This window comes from Nicotiana tabacum, chromosome 15 (genome assembly GCF_000715075.1).
Source record: "Nicotiana tabacum cultivar K326 chromosome 15, ASM71507v2, whole genome shotgun sequence".
Classification (NCBI taxonomy): domain Eukaryota; kingdom Viridiplantae; phylum Streptophyta; class Magnoliopsida; order Solanales; family Solanaceae; genus Nicotiana; species Nicotiana tabacum.
In genome coordinates this window covers 11,647,018-11,667,584 of record NC_134094.1, presented here as the reverse complement: position 1 = coordinate 11,667,584, position 20,567 = coordinate 11,647,018, and the positions used below count along the sequence as shown (strand labels likewise).

General features: G+C 41.8%; 2 protein-coding genes across 2 annotated transcripts; one reads left to right on the top strand and one right to left on the bottom strand.

Annotated features, from left to right (window-relative positions):
- Positions 1 to 1,421: 1,421 nt before the first annotated feature.
- LOC107760511 (F-box protein At5g03100) lies at positions 1,422 to 4,724 on the top strand. The gene is made up of 3 exons (XM_075230554.1): positions 1,422 to 2,570; positions 3,486 to 3,656; positions 4,233 to 4,724. Exons 1-3 carry the CDS (start codon positions 1,662 to 1,664, stop codon positions 4,557 to 4,559), a joined length of 1,407 nt encoding a protein of 468 aa, XP_075086655.1. The 5' UTR covers positions 1,422 to 1,661; the 3' UTR covers positions 4,560 to 4,724.
- Positions 4,725 to 7,309: 2,585 nt separating this feature from the next.
- Positions 7,310 to 11,612, bottom strand: LOC107764587 (F-box/LRR-repeat protein At3g03360-like). Its single transcript, XM_075230553.1, has 2 exons — positions 10,884 to 11,612; positions 7,310 to 7,725 (listed from the first exon to the last, which is right to left on the bottom strand). The coding sequence occupies exons 1-2, from the start codon at positions 11,463 to 11,465 to the stop codon at positions 7,417 to 7,419; spliced, it is 891 nt and encodes a 296-aa protein (XP_075086654.1). The 5' UTR covers positions 11,466 to 11,612; the 3' UTR covers positions 7,310 to 7,416.
- Positions 11,613 to 20,567: the final 8,955 nt, after the last annotated feature.

Genomic DNA, 20,567 nt, shown 5'->3' with positions numbered 1-20,567 from the left:
ATGCCCAGCAACATCATTAGTGACTGCGACCCACGCTTCACTAGCAAGTTTTGGACCCAACTCTTCAGTTGCCTCGGATCCAAATTGAGTTACAACTCAAATCATCATCATCAGCAAACATGTGATCAAACAGACCGGTTCAATGACATGCTGGAGGAATATCTCCGCCAATTTGTAACCGGGTCACAAACACATTGGGTGAAGCTTCTGGATGCTGCTCAGCTGTGTTTCAATTCACAAAAGTGCGCCCATACAAACAAAAGCGCTTTTGAAATTATTACCGGACAGCAACCGCTACTCCCACAAAATGTGAATGCACCAAACATACCATCATCTCATCGAGCTGCCAGTTTCTCTACAGAATGGGAACAAACTTTGAAGATAGTGCGGAGCTATCTTGTCAATGCCCAAGACAGGGCAACGAGGCATGCCGAACAAAACCGTCGCTTTGCCCAACATCAAGCAGGGGACAAAGTGATGGTAAGAACCCCGAGGCGGAACTTGTTTGCAAAGAGGACCCAAGATCCTCGCCTATTGCCAAGCTACATCGGGCCTTTTTCCATTGAAAGGCGCATCGGGAAATCCACATACCAGCTGAACACACCAGCCTGGTGGAAAATCCATCCAGTCTTCCATGTCAGCCGCCTCAGGCCATTTCAGAAATGCATGGAAGATCATTCAGAAAGACATCTCACAGCACTGAGGGGAACAGACCTCCCAGCCATCAAGAGCCTGACCAATTATCATCATCCTGCAGGTAAGGCTCTGAGGACGTCGCCAACTCAGGTGGGGGAGAATGTCATGGGCTGCTTTTCATCATCGACCCATGACCCCTTGGACGTGCCCCGTGGCGTCCCGGCAAGCCTTCCAACACCTAGCGCCACGGTCGGCCCCGTGGTCTCGGCAGCGCCAAGTGACAAGCGAGCATGCGCCTCTGTCGCCCCACCGATAATCAATGCCAGCGCCCAGCGGCTGGCCAATGCCATCAGTGCCGCGCGCACCGACAATGCCGCGCGCACAAATCATCATGTTGCCATCAGCGCCACACACCCAGACAGTGTCCCGCGCGCAGACCCAATGCCAAGCACCAGCGCCCAGCCGCTGGCAGATCCAAATAGTGCCGCGCGCGCCCACAACATTGCGCGCGCAGACCCTGCTGCTCAAGACAAAGTTGCTGCCATCGGACTTGCTTCCATAGAAGACTAAGTCCTTTTCATTGTAATTATAGAGTAGTTTTACTTCATTCATTTTCAGTGTGCTTCTACAACTTTCTTAGGTCAACTCATGTAACTTTGGGTTTTTTTTTTTAAGCATTATTAAGGGGGACCAAAGCATTCAAACATTCAAGCATTCAAACAATTCTCTGTACTGGTGTCTCTCCCCCGACACCGCATTGCATCTTGTAATAGCTTTCATCATCATCATCATCAATACAATCATCAGCTTTCATCATCAGTTGCTCATTTTCCGCTGTTCAATTGCTCACGACATTGATTTTCCCGTACAGTACTGACAATCTAGTCTAACGTACAGCGAGAATCTCAGTTGGAGCATAGCAACCGCACACATCGGTTGCTTAGCCTTACGACTTCACTAAGGCGCCGCGTAACACTGTGTATGTGCTGCATCCAAATTCAAAGCCCAACTGAAAGTTGTACTCCATGGAAATGCAGAGGAAAATCATGGCGAGAGGAGACCGAGACCGACTCAGCGATTTGCCCGACCCGATTCTACTCGACATTCTCTCTTTGTTACCGGAGGGAAAAGCAGTTGTGCGAACCAGCGTATTATCTCAGCGATGGCGGTTTATTTGGAAGTCTGTTACAGTATCACTCGATTTCGAGTTCCCCAGATGTTCCAGCCGAAAGGAGACTCTTGACCGCATGGCTTCGATCAATAGAGAGCTTCATCATTGGAGGTATTGCGAGAAAATCCGAAAAATTAGGGTATTTTTCTATGTGTACTGTAAGCATTATGTAAAAGATATTGATTTATGGGTAGAATTTGCAACTAAAATTGCTAATGTTGAAGATTTTGCTCTTGATATTCTAGGTGTCACTGACATATATGAGTTTCCTCAGTTTGCGTTTAAGAATACGTCCTTTAAGAATTTGGTTTTGAGCATGCTCAAAGTGAACCCTTCTGGTAGTGTAAACTGGAGTAGTCTCATTTCTCTTTCAATTGGGGACCTCAATTTGACGGAAGATGTAATGGAAAAGATATTATCGGGTTGCCCTAACTTGGAGTGCTTGAAACTGGATAGTGTTAAGGGCATTCGTCGTTTGGAAATCAGCTCTGTGAAGCTAAGAGAATTGATCATAGAAGATCAATACTTTCACAATCATGACTTTTGTTTTGAAATATTAGGCCCCTATATTCAAAATTTGCAAATTTTGAGTTTCTACAGTACAATATGCTTGCAGCAGAGAAATGTGGCTTCACTCCTCACTGCATTCCTTGGTTTAGAGTTTGGTCAACGCAACTTGAAGAAGGAGTGTAGCTATTTGAAGGAGCTTCTTCACAGTGTTGCCCATGTCGAGAATCTTGAATTGAGTCCCTGGTGCATCGAGGTTTATTCAAACTCTTCATTATCCAAAATCCAGAAACTTCTTTTTCGTTTAGGGACTTTTTATTTGCTATTGAATCATCAGTTTAGTAACATTAACAGTGCTGCTAGTTAGGATAATCTGATAACTAATTTGGTAATCAAAGAATTACATTCTCATGGCCAATCTAGTTGATAAGTGGCAGGAGATTGAAAATGAACTGTGAGAATAAAGAGCTTGCAATGGAAAGAACAACATGAAAAATGTGGATTGATTTACATTGATCATACTCTTTTTTTTAATATGAGTAAAATGCGTTTATTAAAAATGATACCAAGATGGTACAAGTACAAGTATAAGCTGCTACTAAGCTACTACAGCATTCCAGTCAAAACATATTTCATGTTTCCCCATATGTTTCATCCTATCTAGGGTATTGCTACAGCACCAGTAAAATAGATTCTTGATACATTTGTTTTTGACTCTAGCAATGTGTACCCTCTTTTCTTCAAAGCTTGCTTTGTGTCTCTCCAACCAGACAGTCCACAATATACATATAGGAATAGTCTTCCATATTTGCTTTAGGTTTCTTTTCATTTTCTGAGCTTTCCAAACTTCCAAACAAATTGCTGATCTTCTGTGGTATGACAGAGATACACCCATGATAGTAAAGAAAGAGTTCCCAGCATTGTCTTGAGAAATTACAATGAAGGAATAGATGCTCAACAATACTCTTTAAGTCATGTGAATGGGTTTTTCCAAGTGTTTAAAAGTCCATCTTTGGATTTCTAAACCACCTTGAACACTTTGCTGCGGCAAAACAGAAGTCATATAGTCCAAGCTGTTATTACAAATTATTCAACAATTTGCATGTCATTTGTTAAGTATGTCACATTTCCTTGTTTTGACGTGTTCTGGTTTATCTATTTGGTTTATAAGTGCCTGTCCATACTGGAGTTGGAGGGTTGGCAGCCTCCACTTTCAAGCCGGAAATTCTTAAAGCTTAACACAGCCTTAGAACAGTTGGACTTACCTGGATTTTGCAGCTTTTTGCAGAGTTCGTTGGATCTTGAGACATTGGTCATTGACTGGTCTAATTATGGATCAAGAGTAAGTTTCCTTTTAGACCTTTATTTTTGTTATACTTCATGTTATCTTATATCAAACAACTATTAGTAGAAGAAGAAAACGATATACATCAACATATTTCTGATCTTAAGTACATTAGGAGAAAAATCATAAAACCTTTTTTTAATTTAAACTGCCTTACTGGTAAATTTCTCTTCCTTACCTCTTTAAGAAAAGATAAGAAATGAACCAGTTCAATCCTCAAGTAAAGAGAAGATTGAGAAGGTTCTTTGACAAAAGCATAGGAAATAAGCCCCTAATGTTTTAGCAAAAAAAGTGTTACTGTATTGGACTCCTATTTGCAATGTGAAACATAAGTAGCCTAAGTACTTGATGAGCTTTACAACAATAGCTTCCAACTTGTGGAGGCTCCTTCCATGAGAACTAAAAAAGAGAAACAGTGAGGAGTACTACTTTGTAACATTTGTGAAGCACTTGACATGTTCCTTGAATCTAGAAATTCATCACTTTTTTGTTTTATCCACAATCAATTCCTTGGCTTTTATACTTCCATCTAAAGAGAATAACTGGTTAATATTAGCGGATTCTTTCTTACAGCACCAGTACGTGCTGCCATGGTACAAGAATAAGGATGAACATTGCAAGAGGTTTGAGAAAATACATAATTTTAACTGCTCATTGCTACAAATGAAGACCATCAAGTTCATTAACATGGTTGGACCATTAAGTGAAAACAAGTTTGTACTGCCGTTGATAAAGTATTTGCTCGAGAATGCAACAGTGCTAGAAAAGTTCATCATTGCTGTCGGATGCAAAGGCTATGTGTCTCAGGATTGTGTTAAACTGGAACAGGAGCTCCTGAGCTTTCCAAGATCCTCTCCTCACGCTTCAGTTGTCTTTTCTTATGGCCCCTCTTTGTATTGATTACATTTGTCAGTATCCAAGGAGTTGTTATAGTTCTTCATGCGCAAGTAAAAGTGTGTTTATTCTCTGATCGTCATGTAAGAAAGCTTGCTCTAAATATTTTGTTATGAATATTCATATTGCTGAATTGATTGCTTTTATACTATGAAAATTTAAGGTTGAAAATCATTTTGCAAGAATAGTATTTCAAGATTCATTACTGTCCACGGACTTGTTTCTGCTTGTGTATGTTATTTTTAATTGGTGGAAGAAATATTTATCTACTTGGACGGTTAAAGACCTTAGGAAGGAACGATAGCAGTGGAACCTAGTGCCAGCAGGTATGCTTTGGTATCACAAAAGGAAAGAAATAGCATGTGTTTTGAAAGAAAAGCAGAAGTCACTTTTAACTAAAAAATAAGCGTTTGAATTTAGTTGCTTTTTGGTGTAAACTGAAAAGTTTATTGCTGTGATAGACTTTGCATTCAGGAGTAGCCTGAGTTGTGCATAGTTTTTGCACTCACCGGCATGGTCTTACTGCTCGGCCAGTAATATTCATTTTCTGCATTTTACTGGCGGGTTGACGAGGGCGGGTCAAGCAGGATTGGCAGACTTCTAGGCTGACAAGCTTCTGGAGAAGGGGTGCACATGTTACTTAGGCGAATCCCACATCGGAATTGAGAGAGGAAAGTAAAAAGCTTTATAAGGCATGATACAAGTTCGCATGGTACGCGATATGGCGTAGCCCAAAAAGACAAATCCGTATGGGCCTAGGCCCAAAGCGGACAATACGTGTCATGGGCTTGGGTCGTGAAAAATAGACAAAATTCATCTTTTCTATCTCACAAGGTTGAGTCTTTTGGTTGCAGATTTTTTTAAAGACTACTAATCCTAGTTCAAAAGGTTTGTTAATGCAACTTGAATGTTCTGGGAGAGTTGTTTATTTCAATGGTGATTGCTTATTATTAATCAAACTGCCATACAAGATTTCCTTTTGATGATTCATTTGCAGTAATGCATTTTTCTCTTCTTTTGACAACGTATATTCAATATCTGCAATCAAGATGATTAAGGATATCTTTTTGCTTATATCGCTGATGTTATAAAAATGGGTTGAGAGATTGCAGAATATTAGACCAAATTGATCACGTTATAAATTGAATTTGAAGTGTATCATCTAAAGAGAACAAGCAGCCATGTTGATCTCCAGCTTCTTACCTCTCACTTATATATTAGTAATGTGAATTGAAAATGTAGGGTGCCAATTGCCATTTCTGCTCATCTTCAACCTATGTTATGAGCACTGTTTCTGCCTTGGTGATTATATTAGGTGCTTTGTGTCTAGGGGTTGTTTGGTAGGATGTATTATGAAAAATAATACATGTATTAGCTTTGGTATTATTAATTCCTTGTTTGGTAGTGTTTTTTAATTTATGTACAGTAATAATCTTATACATAGCAAACCATAGCATTAGCAATATTATAATTTTTAATACATGGATAAGCATGTATAAAGACAAAGATGCTCTTTCAAAATCTTTTCCAAATTCTTTCCAAAGAATGTGAAGGGTATTTTGTAAACAAACAATTTTTTTTAAAAAATAATGCAATGCATGTTATTTTTAATACAACAAACTAAACAGTTGATAGAAATAGCTTTAGCATAACTAATCTCAGTATTACTAATTTTAACATTATTAATACAGCATATTCAGTACTATTGTTACCAAACGACCCCTAACTGTTTATATAATGATATGGTTTTTTGACCAATAAAGCATCTATTAACCCTGTTTGGTCATCTATATGAACTGAAGATGACTATAAGTCTAATTTATCACGTTTTTCCCTTGATATTTCTTACTGGTCCTTTAGTTATTGACTGCAGATGTTATATTTAAGTTGTGAGAAGAAAAGAAAAATGCATTACTTGTTGCAAATGAACCATCAAAAGGAAATGCATAATTTGCAGGACTACTATTTGAGAACTTGTATATTGTGTTGTTAACAGGATGGAAGGAGTGACTGTCTGCTGCACAAAAAGGGGCTGATATTCCAGTTATGCAGAAAGGGACAACAGCAGCGCTCCGAAAATCTTAGCCGATGAATAACTTGCGATATTAACTTGTATTCACTACATTTTAGCGCTGTTCTACACCATCAGGTTAAGTTACCTACAACCATAACTAGACAAAGAGGGGTGTTGGGGGTGTGGCAATTCAATAACAATCTGTTGGATTGAAAGACATTTCTGAGGCTTTAAAAAGGAAAATTACAGCAAAGGAATAAAACCATACAAGCTATCCTGCTCTGTTACTAAAAGCCACTCTAACTTTCACAACAGAAATACCCGTTGGTTTGCTAGCGTCTGGTTACTGTGGTGAGTCCGTACTGGACTGAAATCAATTAACCACTGGTAAGAATCCAGAGGTACACAAGTGACCTCAAACAGATCATATCTTACCTTAAGATACTAGTCATAGACTATATAAACAAGTCTATTGCAGTAAATTCATTTTCAGCAAAAACAATTCCAAAATTTTGCCTTTCGTATGCTTCTGAATTGTGATAATAACACAGGCCAACATAAACAAGCCCTTGGACACGTAATAATCTTGCAATACTATTTCTGCAAAATAATTTTCAAACTTACATTTTCATAGTATAAAAAACATGATCAGGATTCAACAATATGAATAGAAATCACAAAGCATTTTCGAGCAACATCTCTTGCATGATGATCACATCATGAAGAACTATTAAAAACTCCACTGACGAGTACAATCCTAAACTTGTCCATCACCTGCACAGCAGTTTCAAACATAAACTAACATTTGCTAAGTATGTAGCAATCAATACAAACCAGAGAAGACAAAAATTATCGATGAGAAAAGACAACTGAAGCGTGAGGAGAGGATATTGGAAAGCTTAGGAACTCCTGTTCCATTTCAACAAAATCCCAAGACAAATCACTCCCTATGAATCCGGCAGCAATGACAAATTTTTCTAGCGCTGTTGCACTCTTGAGCAAATATTTTACCAATGGCATTACAAACTTATTTTCAATTAATGGTCCAAGAAAGTTAATGAACTTTATGGTCTTCAAATGTGGAAATGAGCAATTAAAATTATGGGTCTCAAACCTCTTGACCTGTTCATCCTCGTCTGTGTACCTTGACAGTAGGTCCTGTAGGAAAGAATCCACAGTATTAACCAGTTATTCTCCTTAGACGGAAGTAGAAAGCTAAGGAGTTGATTGTGGATAAAATTAAAAATTGATGCATTTATAGATTCTTGAGCATGTCAAGTGCTTAGCAAATATTACAAAGAAGTACATGCAAACAACAAGAAAATTTTCAAAGCTTCACTGAAGATGATCATTTATCTCTTTGCATGAAGGTGAGTTCTATCCCTTGTTAAACATTTTTTTCTTACTACAAAAAAGTTGACTGCAGAATTGGCTTACGCATGAAAGTATTGTGACATAGATATTTTAGTTCGGTATTCGGTTTCTTAAAATGTTATACTAATACTATACCTAATTAAACTCGATATGATTCGGTTTCAAATTGTAACTGTCATAAAATACACTTCCAACTCAAACAGCGCCTTACGCTCTCTTCACCTTCCTCTATAGTCAATCAATTTATTCCCCCCTTTAATTTTCTGTTGTTTTTCAAAAACTCTCATCACAGAAATAGCAATGAAGGATTTTACATCCCCTGAATCTGATCAACAACCTTCAAAATCAAGGAGTATAATACAACATCAGATTTCAGGCCTCACTCCTTCCACTGATCAACAAACCATCCCATTCCCAGGTTTGTAATAATATTTGAAAATATTTTTAGTTTCTGAAGTGAAGACTTGGCGAAACTGGTAATGTTACTACCATGTGGCCAGGAGGTCACGGGTTCGACCAGCGGAAATAGTCTCTTGAAGAAATCTAGGGTAAGACTGTAGTCTGGCCCTTCTCCGGACCTGGCATTTTTTTTTTTAAGTTTCTATCCGCGCTTTCCTTGAGCCTGGTTTCTATCAGAAACAACATCCCTATATGTACAAGATGGGAGTCTACACATACACTACCCTTCCCATAACTCACTTGTGGGATCACACTGGATATATTGTTATTGTATTTTCAGTTTCTATCCTAGAAAGACGCAAAATTTTTACTCTCTTTATTTTTTTGTTTTTATAGTTGGTTACATGGCCCCTCATATTGGTCGTCATTTTCAAGACTCTATTAGCAATGCCCATGAGTCAATATTGAGGGAAGAGATAGAGAAGGAGTGTATTAGGAAAGAGATTATTGCAGAAGAGGTTGCTCGAAGGCGCGTGTTGGAGTTGGAAGTAAGAAAAACAAATTGAGAGAACCAAAAAGTTCCAATGCACTTCTTACACAAAAAAGCAACAATAAGCACGCTGCTGCAGCAGATTTAGCAAAGAGAAATCATCAACTATCGAGACTAAAAAGAAGATACTGAAATCCTTGTAAAGCAGCATTCAGATGAAAATTCCAAAATTGGACTACACATTCCCTAATCCCTAGAGCAATTTCTGTGAGCATTTAGAGAAATACTCGCCTCGATGGACAAGCACTATAATAAAATGCTGCAAACTTGATCTAGGATCAGTAAAACTAAACACGGATGGCAGTTGCAGACACGAACAATGTGGACCAGATCGCATAGTGAGGAACCCTATTGGTGATATTATTTATGGCATATGCAGTCCCACTAGGCCATGGAACAAACAAAATGACTGAAGCGTTTGCACTTTCCTGTGAGCTTAAATGGTGTCTTGAAAGTTATATTAGAAACATTTGGGTGGAAGCCGACTCTTTACTTATTGTGAATACTGCCACGGGAGTTGCAAAACCTTCACTATGTTATTGATGAGATTAAAGAGTTGATTCAAGGTGAGACACCTGGTTGTGGAGAAACTAATGGTGTAGCCGATTTTTTAGCTGGATACAGTCACTTACTGGACACAAAGAAGGAAACTTTTCAGCTTTAAGTCACTATCAAGAGAAGCTCGAAGGCACTTAAGGGTTGACAACTGGCAGCTCCCTTCTCCTTCAGATTCCGACAGAAAGCCCAAAGCTTACTTCCAATAATGCAAAAAATTGAATTTCCTGGTTAGACCCTTTTGTTACCTCAAATGATACTTGAGAATACTCTTTCCACTTTCCTTTTTTAGGTTCTTATGGAATCAATGTACAGGGGAGCAAGTCTCCACAGTTTAGAAGCAATTGTTGTAAAGCTCATCAAGTCTACGCTGTTGTCAGACATTGAACATTCTCAATCTTCTCTTAACTTGAGGATTGAACCGGTTCAACTCCTACTTTACTTTGAAGAGGTAAGGCAGTCAAGTCCCCCTCTTTGTAACTTGAGGTGGTTTAAATTTTTAAAAAGGACAAAATAGGTTTAAGAGTTTTTTTCCTAAAGCTATGTTACTCGGACTCTCCGAAAATGTGGCCAGATACGTGTCGGATACTCCAAAAGTAGTGCATTTTTTAAGGATCAAACACGGGTGCAGCTACATTTTGGAAAGTCCACGCGACATACTCCTAAAGTACGTAAGATCAGAAATATGTTGAAATATATTGCCTTCTTCTTCCACTAATAGATGTTTCACATTGATAACATGAAGTTACAAAAATAAAGGTATAACGGAAATTTACTCTTGATCTGTCATCGACCCAGTCAATAACCAATGTCTCAAGATCTGATGAACTCTGTAGAAAGCTGCAAATTCCAGGGAAGAACAATGATTCCATGCCTGCATTAAGCTTTAAGAATTTCCGGCTTGATGGCTGAGACTGCCATCCTTTCAACTCCAATATGGAAAGGCACTTATAAACCAAATAGATAAACCACAACATGCCAAAATAAGGAAATGTGACATAGTTAACAAATGAAAAGCAAATTGTTGAATAATTCGTGAACATAGCTTGGACCATACAACTGTGTTTTGTCAAATCAAAGTGCTCAAGGTTGGTTTGGTAATCCAAAGATGAACTTTTGAAAACTTCGAAAAACCCATTCACATGACTTAGAAGTGTATGATCAATGTAAAACAATCCCAATTTAACATGTTGTTCGGTCCATTGAAAACACTTTACTCTAACAGTTCATCATCCAAAATTTTGTTCTAAAGGTCTTATCTCAATCAGCTGCCATTGTCCAACCGATTTTGTCATGAGAATTTAATCATTTACTACTAAATAATTAATTAATAGATTATCGTAAGTAGTGGCACTGTTAATGATACTAAACTAGTAAATAAAAACTCGCAAAACGAAAAAAGATTCTACATATTGGATAGCAAAGAGTATGAACAGACCTCGATGCACCAGGGACCCAATTCAAGATTCTCAACATGGGCAACACCGTGAAGAAATTCCTTCAAATAGCTTAACTCCTCCTCCAAATTCTCATCAAAATTTGAATAGTCAAGAACTGCGGTGATAAGTGAAGCCACATTTATCTGGTGTAAGCGTATCCCTTTGCAGGACCCCAAAATTTGCAAATGATGAACATATGGGGCTAATATTTCTAGCTTCCCATCCATGTACTCTTCAATGATCAGTTTTGTCAGCTTCACAGAGCAGATTTCCAAATGATGAATGCCCCAAACATGATATAGTTCCAAGCACTCCAAGTTAGGGCAACCAGATAATACTTTTCCCACTACACCCTCCTTCAATTTCTGGTTCCTAATTGAAAGAGAAAGGAGATAACTCCAGTTCACACTACCAGAAGGACTCAGTTTGCAGCCGCTTAAAACCAAATTCCTCAGTGATGTACTCGTATATGCAAACTGAGGAAACTCATATAATTTACCTTTAAATTCAATAAGTTCAAAACTTTCAACATTAGCAACTTTAATTGCAAAAATGTACCCATAAATCAGCATCATTAGCATAACTCATGTTTTTATTATAGAGAGAGGCCCTGCATTTTCGAATTTTCTCGAAAGATCTCCAATAATGAAGCTCTCTGTTGACGGAACCCGCGAAATCACGAAATTGAATTCCCTTGTTGCTGTTGAAATCATAGAAATGGCTGAAAGTAGAATGTTAAACTAAGGAGTTACTAAATATAAAAAAGTGGCATTCTTATTGAAGCAAACTAAAAAAAAAGTAAGTAAAATAGAAGAAATATATAAATTTGTAATAGTTGATATATAACATAGGTGCAACACAGGTGTCCAAGTACTAATGTAAACTTTTTCTTTATATTATTCTTTATTTCTTGTAGAATTTTATTATTTTGTCCTCGGGACATTTACAAACTTTTCCGTTTTATCAGTCTTAGGTAACTCTTAGTATTCAATTAAAAAGGAACCATATTAAAGAAATGGAAGAAGAAAAGACCTTTGTTTACAAGACTTTTCATTTTTCAAGAACGGTTCCTTTTCAAGAAGTTTCATCTTTTCCGTCTCTTAGTAAATGAAGGAATGGTCTGTCAAACTATTTTAGGATACTGAGACAATTGAGTGGAATTAATTAGTCACAATTTAATACAGTAATTTAACATTATATAAATACTTTACAATTCAAACAAATACTTTCAGAATATGTATACAATTAAAATTTTATTATTTTATATAACATTCTTAATAACTAACACGAGATATAAACACGTGCAAAATACGTGTCCAGAAACTAATATCTTATAAATTATTGATCATAATCTATATTGTGCGGACTCTTCAAATTATTCGTGGTAAATCCTCCGAAAATGCACAACTTTTGGAGGATATCCGACCACAAAGACCATGCTGGTGAGTACGAGAACTATATACAACTCAGGCTGTAGTAAAATGATAACGGGTAAATTACAATAATACTGTAATAATATTCTTTGTAAGTGGATACACGGGTTGACTTGAGTCGTGCTAGGCACTGTCCTAAGAACCTATTTCAGCAGTATAAAATATCTCCTAAGGATTAAACAAGTCTACCTCTATTTAAGAGGATACAAGAATCAGCATAATTAAATAAACCCAGCTATTTGCAAGAGGGGAACAAGAGATTAAACTACCAAAAAGAAAGACAACAAAAGGAAGCTGGTGAATAATGAAATTAGAAGGAAAGAAGAAGGATTTTTTGTCTTGCTAATGATGATTTTCTTGTCTAGTTGATAGCCAATTTATAGCCACATGTGCATGGATCCTGTTACGCGGCGCCTTCCTGAATTTCCTTGGAAGGGCGACATAAGGCTAGGCAACCGATGTCAGTACGGTTGCCGTCCGCCAACTGAGGTCCCCTCCGTACGCTAGACTAGATTGTCAGTGCCGTACGGGAAAATCAATGTCATGAACAATTGAAAGAGAGCAGAAAAGAGAATTGAGAATGAAAGAAAACTTGATTGCATTGAATGAAAGCTATTACAGAAAATAAGACGGTGTCGGGGGGAGAGACACCAGTACAGAGAATTGTTTGTTGCTTGAAAGTTTTGATTGCTTGGTCCCCCTTAATAGTGCTTAAAAAAAATAACTCAAAGTTACATGACTAGACCTATGAAAGCTGAAAAATTACACTTAAAGAAAATGCAGCAAAACTACTCTATATTTACAATGAAAAGGACTTAGTCTTCTACAAAGCAGCAACAAGTCCGTTGGCAGCAACTTTGTCTTTAGCATCAGGGTCTGCGCGCGCGGCATTGTCTGCGCGCGCGGCGCTATTGGCTTTTGCCTGTGGCTAGGCGCTGGCGATGGCTATCGGTGGGGCGACAGAGGCACATGCGCGCTTGTCACTTGGAGCTGCCGAGACCACGGGGCCGACCGTGGCGACGGGCGTTGGGAGGCTGGCCAGGACGCCACGGGGCGCGTCCAAGGGGTCATGGGGCATGGTTGGAAAGCCGCCCATGACATTCTCCCCCACCTGAGTTGGCGACGTCCTCGGCGCCTTCCTTGCAAGGTAATCATCAATTAGGCTCTTGTAGGCATTGAGGTTTGTTCCCCTCTCCCAAGTATTCTCCTCTGCATCACATCCCTGCCATTTCACCAAGAACTCCTGGTTATCTTTTCTTGAGGCGTGAATCACTCAATCATCAAGAATAGCTTTAGCACACCTTTTTCTGGTTGAATTGGGGCCTCGAATACTTGGTATTGTGAGTTGGCTTCGTGAAGGATCCTCCATATCTTTCCGAAAAGGTTTCAGGAGACTGACATGGAAAACAGGATGGAGTTTCCACCAAGCTGGGGTATCCACCCGGTATGCAACTTTCCCAATGCGCCTTTCAATGGACAAGGGTCCAATATATTTTTGCAATAGGCGAGGGTCATGGACCCCTGCAAACAAGTACCGCTTTGGAATTTTGACCATCACTTTGTCTCCCACCTGGTATTCCACCAAGCGGCGATTCTGATCAGCATGCTTCTTCATCCGCTTTTGGGCTTTGACAAGATAGCTCCGTACTATCTCCAAATTTTGCTTCCATTCTTTTGAGAAGCTAGCAGCCCGAGGAGATTTTGACATGTTTGGTGCATTCACTGTGTGTGGGAGTAGCGGTTGTTGTCCGGTAACAATTTCAAAAGCGCTTTTGTTGGTACTTGAGCTCTTTTGTGAATTGAAATACAGTTGAGCAGCATCCAGAAGCTTCACCCAATTCTTCTGCGATCCGGTCACAAAGTGCCGGAGATATTCCTCTAGCATGCCATTGAATCGCTCCGTCTGGCCATCAGATTGCGGATGAAAACTTGAGCTATGACTCAATTTTGACCCGAGGCACTTAAAGAGTTGGGTCCAAAAATTGCTAGTGAAGCGTGAGTCGCGATCACTAACAATGTCTTTAGGTAAGCCCCAATATTTGACGACATGAGAGAAGAATAGTCGAGCTGTATCTTCTGCTGATATATATTGTGGGGCTGCTATAAAGGTAGCATACTTGGAAAACCGATCCACCACAACCAAGATAGTTGTGAGATCTCCGACCTTGGGCAATCCGGTGATGAAGTCCAGGGAAACGCTTTCCCAAGGTCTTTTTGGTACAGCTAGTGGTTCCAAGAGCCCTGCCTGCGTCAAGCGGTCTGACTTATCTTTCTGGCATACTAGACAAGTCTTCACATACTGAGCGACGTCATCGACCATTTGAGGCCAATAATATGCACGGCGAAGTAATGCCATGGTGCGTTCCTCGCCGGGATGACCGGCCCACAAAGTATCATGGCATTCTGCAAGAAGAGTCCGTCGCAGATCTCCTCCTTTAGGAATATAAAGTCGGTTCTCTTTCACCTTCAGGAACCCATCTTCGGTGTAGAACTGGCGAGTCTTGCCCTGTCCTACCAGATCAACCAAATACTGTGCAGCAGGATCCTTGATGAGTAGATCCTGTATCTGGTCTTTTATGGTGGTGGTTACTTCGCTTCCCTTTAGGGCGGCGAGTACACACATCGATGCTAGATCAGCTCTCCGACTGAGTGCATCAGCAACATGATTGGTCTTTCCACTTCGGTACTCCAGGTTGAAGTGAAATTCCGCTAGGAGTTCCTGCCACCTAGCCTGTCGTCCATTCAGCTTTGGCTGGGTCATGAAATGGCTAACGGCTGTATTGTCTGTCTTGACCACGAATGGGGCTCCCAGTAGATAATGCCTCCAAAGGCGTAAGCAATGAACGACAGCTAATAATTCTTTCTCATGGGCGGCATAGCGCCGTTCTGCATCCTTCAGTTTCCGGCTCTCGTACGCTACGGGATGCCCTTCTTGTAGCAATACTCCACCAAGTGCATAGTCGGAGGCATCCGTTTGCACTTCGAATGGCTTGGCCAAGTCAGGGAGGGCCAAGACTGGGCTACTAGACATAGCCATCTTCAATGCGTCGAAGGCCTCTGCCCGCTTGGGGCCCCAATCCCACGGGGTGGCCTTCTTGAGAAGTTCTGTCAGCGGCACTGCAATGAGGGAGTAACTTTTCACAAACCGCCGATAGAAGTTGCATAGGCCAAGGAACGACCTCAAGGCATGTATATCCTTAGGAGGCGGCCATTCTGTAATGGCCTGAATCTTCTGCTGGTCCATCTTGATCCTCCCTTCCTCGATGACATGTCCGAGGAAGTCAATTTGTTTCTGAGCAAAGGAGCACTTGGATAGCTTCGCATATAATTCGTGCTCCCGCAATCGGGCTAGGACCTTCCGCAAATGCTCCAGGTGTTCTTCTAGTGTCTGGCTATATACCACAATGTCATCCAAATAAACCACGACGAATTCATCAATGTATTCTCGGAAGACTTGGTTCATCAAGGTGCAAAATATGGCTGGCGCGTTAGTCAAGCCAAAGGGCATAACCAGGAAGTCGTACGACCCATATCTTGTCACACAGGTCATCTTGTGCTCATCACCATCTGCAATCCGAACTTGCCAATAACCTGTCCTCAGGTCTATTTTGGTGAATACCGTCGCACCACCCAGTCTATCAAACAAGTCTGCCATTAGCGGAATAGGGTACTTGTTTTTCACGGTGATTTTGTTTAGAGCCCGGTAATCCACGCAGAGTCGTAAAACTACCATCATGGTTCTTTTGGAATAGCACAGGGGACCCGTATGGGGACTTGGAGGGCATAATGATCCCTGTGTCTAGCATTTTCGTCAATTGTCTCCGAAGCTCGGTGAGTTCGGGTTGTGACATTCTGTATGGCGCCCGGGCAGGTGGCTTCGCACACGGCACCAACTCAATCTCATGGTCCACAGTTTGCCTAGGCGGAAGACGCTTTGGCATGTCTTGTGGCATGATGTCTTCAAATTCCAGAAGTAACTCCTTCACGGGTGCAGGAATGGGACCCGAGGAGCGTTCTATATCTTCCATGCAGAGGGTAGCCAGGAACGTGGGTTCATATCTTTTTACCCCCTTCTTCAACTGCAAGGCCGAGATGTTCTCGGCTGCCATCTTCATGGGAATGCACGGAATAATGCAGGGCTTGGCCCCATTTGCCCCCATCATCAGTAGCATGTCTGCATACGGTGCGGGCATGGTATTGGTCTGTCTCAGGAATTCCAACCCCACTATTAACTCAAAGTCATCTATGATCACTACGCGCAGGTTGAACTTTCCTTCATAAGGGCCAAGCTTCACTGGTACTTCTTTGGCTATTCCACCCACTGGTTGAGGTGGTGAGTTGATAGCCTTCACACGACCTTTGCCCTTTCCTACAACTAGTCCAAGACGCTCCACCTGAGTCAAGGCTAAGTAGTTGTGGGTGGCACCCGTGTCTATCATTTCCCGAATGGGCTTGCCATTTACCTTCATGTCAACGAACATTAGGGTCCTCTCTTGATGAGGAGGAGTCCTCAAATTCGCCTTCTTATTTCCTTTCCTGGTAATTCGCCTTCTTATTTCCTTTCCTGGCAATTGGACAGGGGTCCTTCTTCTTGCGGATACCGGCACTGGTTCCCGCTAAGGGCTAAGAAATGGAGCCAACAATTGCATTGAATGCACCTACTGGCTCGGTCTGGTCTGCATCATCGGCGTCATCATCCGTCCCATCCTCAAAAGCTTGATGGGCGTTCATCTATGCATGTGGACATTCATTATTCCAATGTGGTCCGCTGCAATGACGACATCCTGAGGGGGGCTTCCTCCCCCGATCATTGTTGTTAGATGCAGCACTAGTACTGCCGGAAGAGGGAGCCTTGGATTTGGGTGCACTCCGGTCTCCTCCACTTCTGCTAGGGCCACCAGTGTTTGGTTGGCCCCCTTTGTATCCTCCTCGGACAGGCTGTTGAGGCCTATCCTTCTGGGCTTCCATTTGGTAATCCACAAGGCACTCTGCTGCTTGGATTGCCTTAGGCAACGTGTCTACCCTTTGTCTCTGCAACTCCATCCGGGCATAAGGTTTCAACCCTTCCAGGAAGGTGAAGAGTTTGTCTTTGTCCCCCATGTCACGGATGTTCAGCATGAGCGCGGAGAATTCCCGCACGTAATCACGCACTGATTTGGTCTGGCAGAGCTCCCGCAACTTTCTCCTGGCATTGTACTCAACATTTTCGGGGAAGAACTGTAGGCGTATGGCTGCCTTTAGTTCCGCCCATGTCTCGAGGGCATCTTCACCAGCCTTGATGGCTTCGTACTTCACCCGCCACCAGAGTTTGGCATCACCCTGAAGATACATGGCAGCAGTTGCTACCTTCTTAGCTTCTTCTAGGCTTCCCACGGCATTGAAGTATTGCTCGATGTCGAAAATGAAATTTTCCACCTCTTTGGCATTCCGAGCTCCACTGTATGGCTTTGGCTTAGGAATTTTCAGCTTTTGTGCCATGGGGGCGAGGTTCACACCACCCCCAAATTGGTTTCCGCCTCCTCGAAGTAGGCCTTGTAAAGCAGCATTGACAACATTGAGCTGGCATGTCAAGTTGTCTATGGTTTGTTGCATGGCAGTCACCCTGTCTGCCTCTTGTTCCCTGTTGGCTAAATCCTCGGCACGCTCCTGCTGGAGGACCTCAAATTTACCAAAAATTTCAGCTGCCTCTGTGGCTGCTGTTTGCCGATCTCCTTCAGAGTCGCGACTGATGTTTTCTATGTCAACTTCGGCCTGGATGAGTCTGCGGTCCAGGTCGTCCAACCTTTGCACTAGGCTGGTCTTTAGATCGGGCACCATTTCCACGATGGGCCGTAATGCGTCAACCGTTCCCTCAAGGGTCGCGATGCGATCCCCATAATTCACCATGGTCAGAAATGGTGGCAATTGCAATGTAATCCCTCGTCCGATGTCGAGCCTAGGCTCTGATACCAACTGTTACGCGGCGCCTTCCTGAAATTTCTTGGAAGGGCGACGTAAGGCTAGGCAACCGATGTCAGTACGGTTGCTGTTCGCCAACTGAGGTCCCCTCCGTACGCTAGACTAGATTGTCAGTGCCGTACGGGAAAACCAATGTCATGAGCAATTGAAAGAGAGCAGAAAAGAGAATTGAGAATGAAAGAAAGCTTGATTGCATTGAATGAAAGCTATTACAGAAAACAAGACGGCGTCGGGGGGGAGAGACACCAGTACAGAGAATTGTTTGCTTGCTTGAAAGTTTTGATTGCTTGGTCCCCCTTAATAATGCTTAAAAAAATAAACCAAAGTTACATGACTAGACCTATGAAAGCTGAAAAATCACACTTAAAGAAAATGCAGCAAAACTACTCTATATTTACAATGAAAAGGACTTAGTCTTCTACAAAGCAGCAACAAGTCCGTTGGCAGCAACTTTGTCTTTAGCATCAGGGTCTGCGCGCGCGGCATTGTCTGCGCGCGCGGCGCTGTTGGCTTTTGCCTGTGGCTGGGCGCTGGCGATGGCTATCGGTGGGGCGACAGAGGTACATGCGCGCTTGTCACTTGGAGCTGCCGAGACCACGGGGCCGACCGTGGCGACGGGCGTTGGGAGGCTGGCCAGGACGCCACGGGGCGCGTCCAAGGGGTCATGGGGCATGGTTGGAAAGCCGCCCATGACAATCCATATGCTGAAAGGAAAGAACGTGGCAAATGCAATTACCACTTTTCAAAATCTTCGTGTCATTTATCTCATAATTTTTAGAAGGAATGACACATAATTTTGTTAAGATATTTGTCAACAAAGGGCTTTAAAATATTGCCAGACATGCTACTCCGGGCGGAAGGCAAAGTCTATCACAACAATGGACTTTTCTTTTTCTTTTTTGGTAAGAAGGATAATAATAACATATATGCACAAAATAGTTAGAGAGTCACTGGAGCATTGCTCCACGGTAGTTCAGAAATAGTTTCTACTATAGGACCATTAACATTACAAGCCGTAATTAGCCTAGGAAAAGTAGTTCGTAATATGTGTGCCCAAATTGTACTACTTCATTTGAAAACGCAAGACGAACTGCTAAAATACTACACCTATCAAAAAACATCTTCGTTATTTTTTTGGCAGCAAATCAACGACCCTCTTCTGCTTAAAGAGTACATTCATAAGCTGCAGATGATAGATCCTGTGACACACCCTCAGGGACTCAACGTCCTCACTAAGGTTTGTCCCATCACCGTACAATATTGTAGGCGGAGTGACTGTAATACCATATGTAACAACTCAGCCCACTAGTGATATTGTCCGCTTTGGGTCTAAGCCCGCACGGCTTTAAAACGCGTCACTAGGGTATAAGTCATGTCTACTTATATACCCAGTATCTCTCATGTATTTTGTCGATGTGGAATTCGCCTTGGTTGTCACATACATCCCCCTTAGGGACTCAGCGTTCTCGCTAAGGTGTGCCCCACCACTGTTCAAGGTTGCACGCGAAGTAGTTCTGATACCATATGTAACAACCCATCCCACTAGTGATATTTGTTCGCTTTAGGCCTATGCCCACACGGGTTTAAAACGCGTCACTAGGGTCTAAGGCATGTCCCCTTATATACCCAGCATATCTCTCGTGTTTTGTCGATTTGGGATTCGCCTAGACTGTCACATAATATGTAACAACCCAGCCCACTAGTGATATTGTCCGCTTTGAGCTTAAGCCCGCACTGTTTTAAAACGCATCACTAGGGTCTAAGGTCTGTCTACTGATATATCCATCATCTCTCCCGTGTTTTATCAATGTGGGATTCACCTAGGGTGTCATATGCACCCCTCCCAAGGAATCAGTGTCCTCGATGAGGCTTGCCCCACGACCGTTCAAGGTTGCACGTGGAGTGGCTCTGATATCATATATAACAACCCACCCCATTAATGCTATTGTCCGTTTTGGCCTAAGCTCGCACGGCTTAAAACGTGTCACTAGGGTTTAAGGCATGTCTACTTATATACCCAGCATTTCTCCTGTATTTTGTCGATGTGGGACTCTCCTAGGGTGTCACACACACCCCTCCTTAGGGACTCAGCGTTCTCGCTGAAGTATTCCCCACCACCGATCAAGGTTACACGCGAAGTGGCTTTGATACCATATGTAACAACTCATCCCACTAGTGATATTTGTCCGCTTTAGGTCTAAGCCTACACGGCTTTAAAACGCATCACTAGGGTCTAAGGCATGTCCACTTATATACCCAGCATATCTCCCGTATTTTATCAGTTAGGATCCG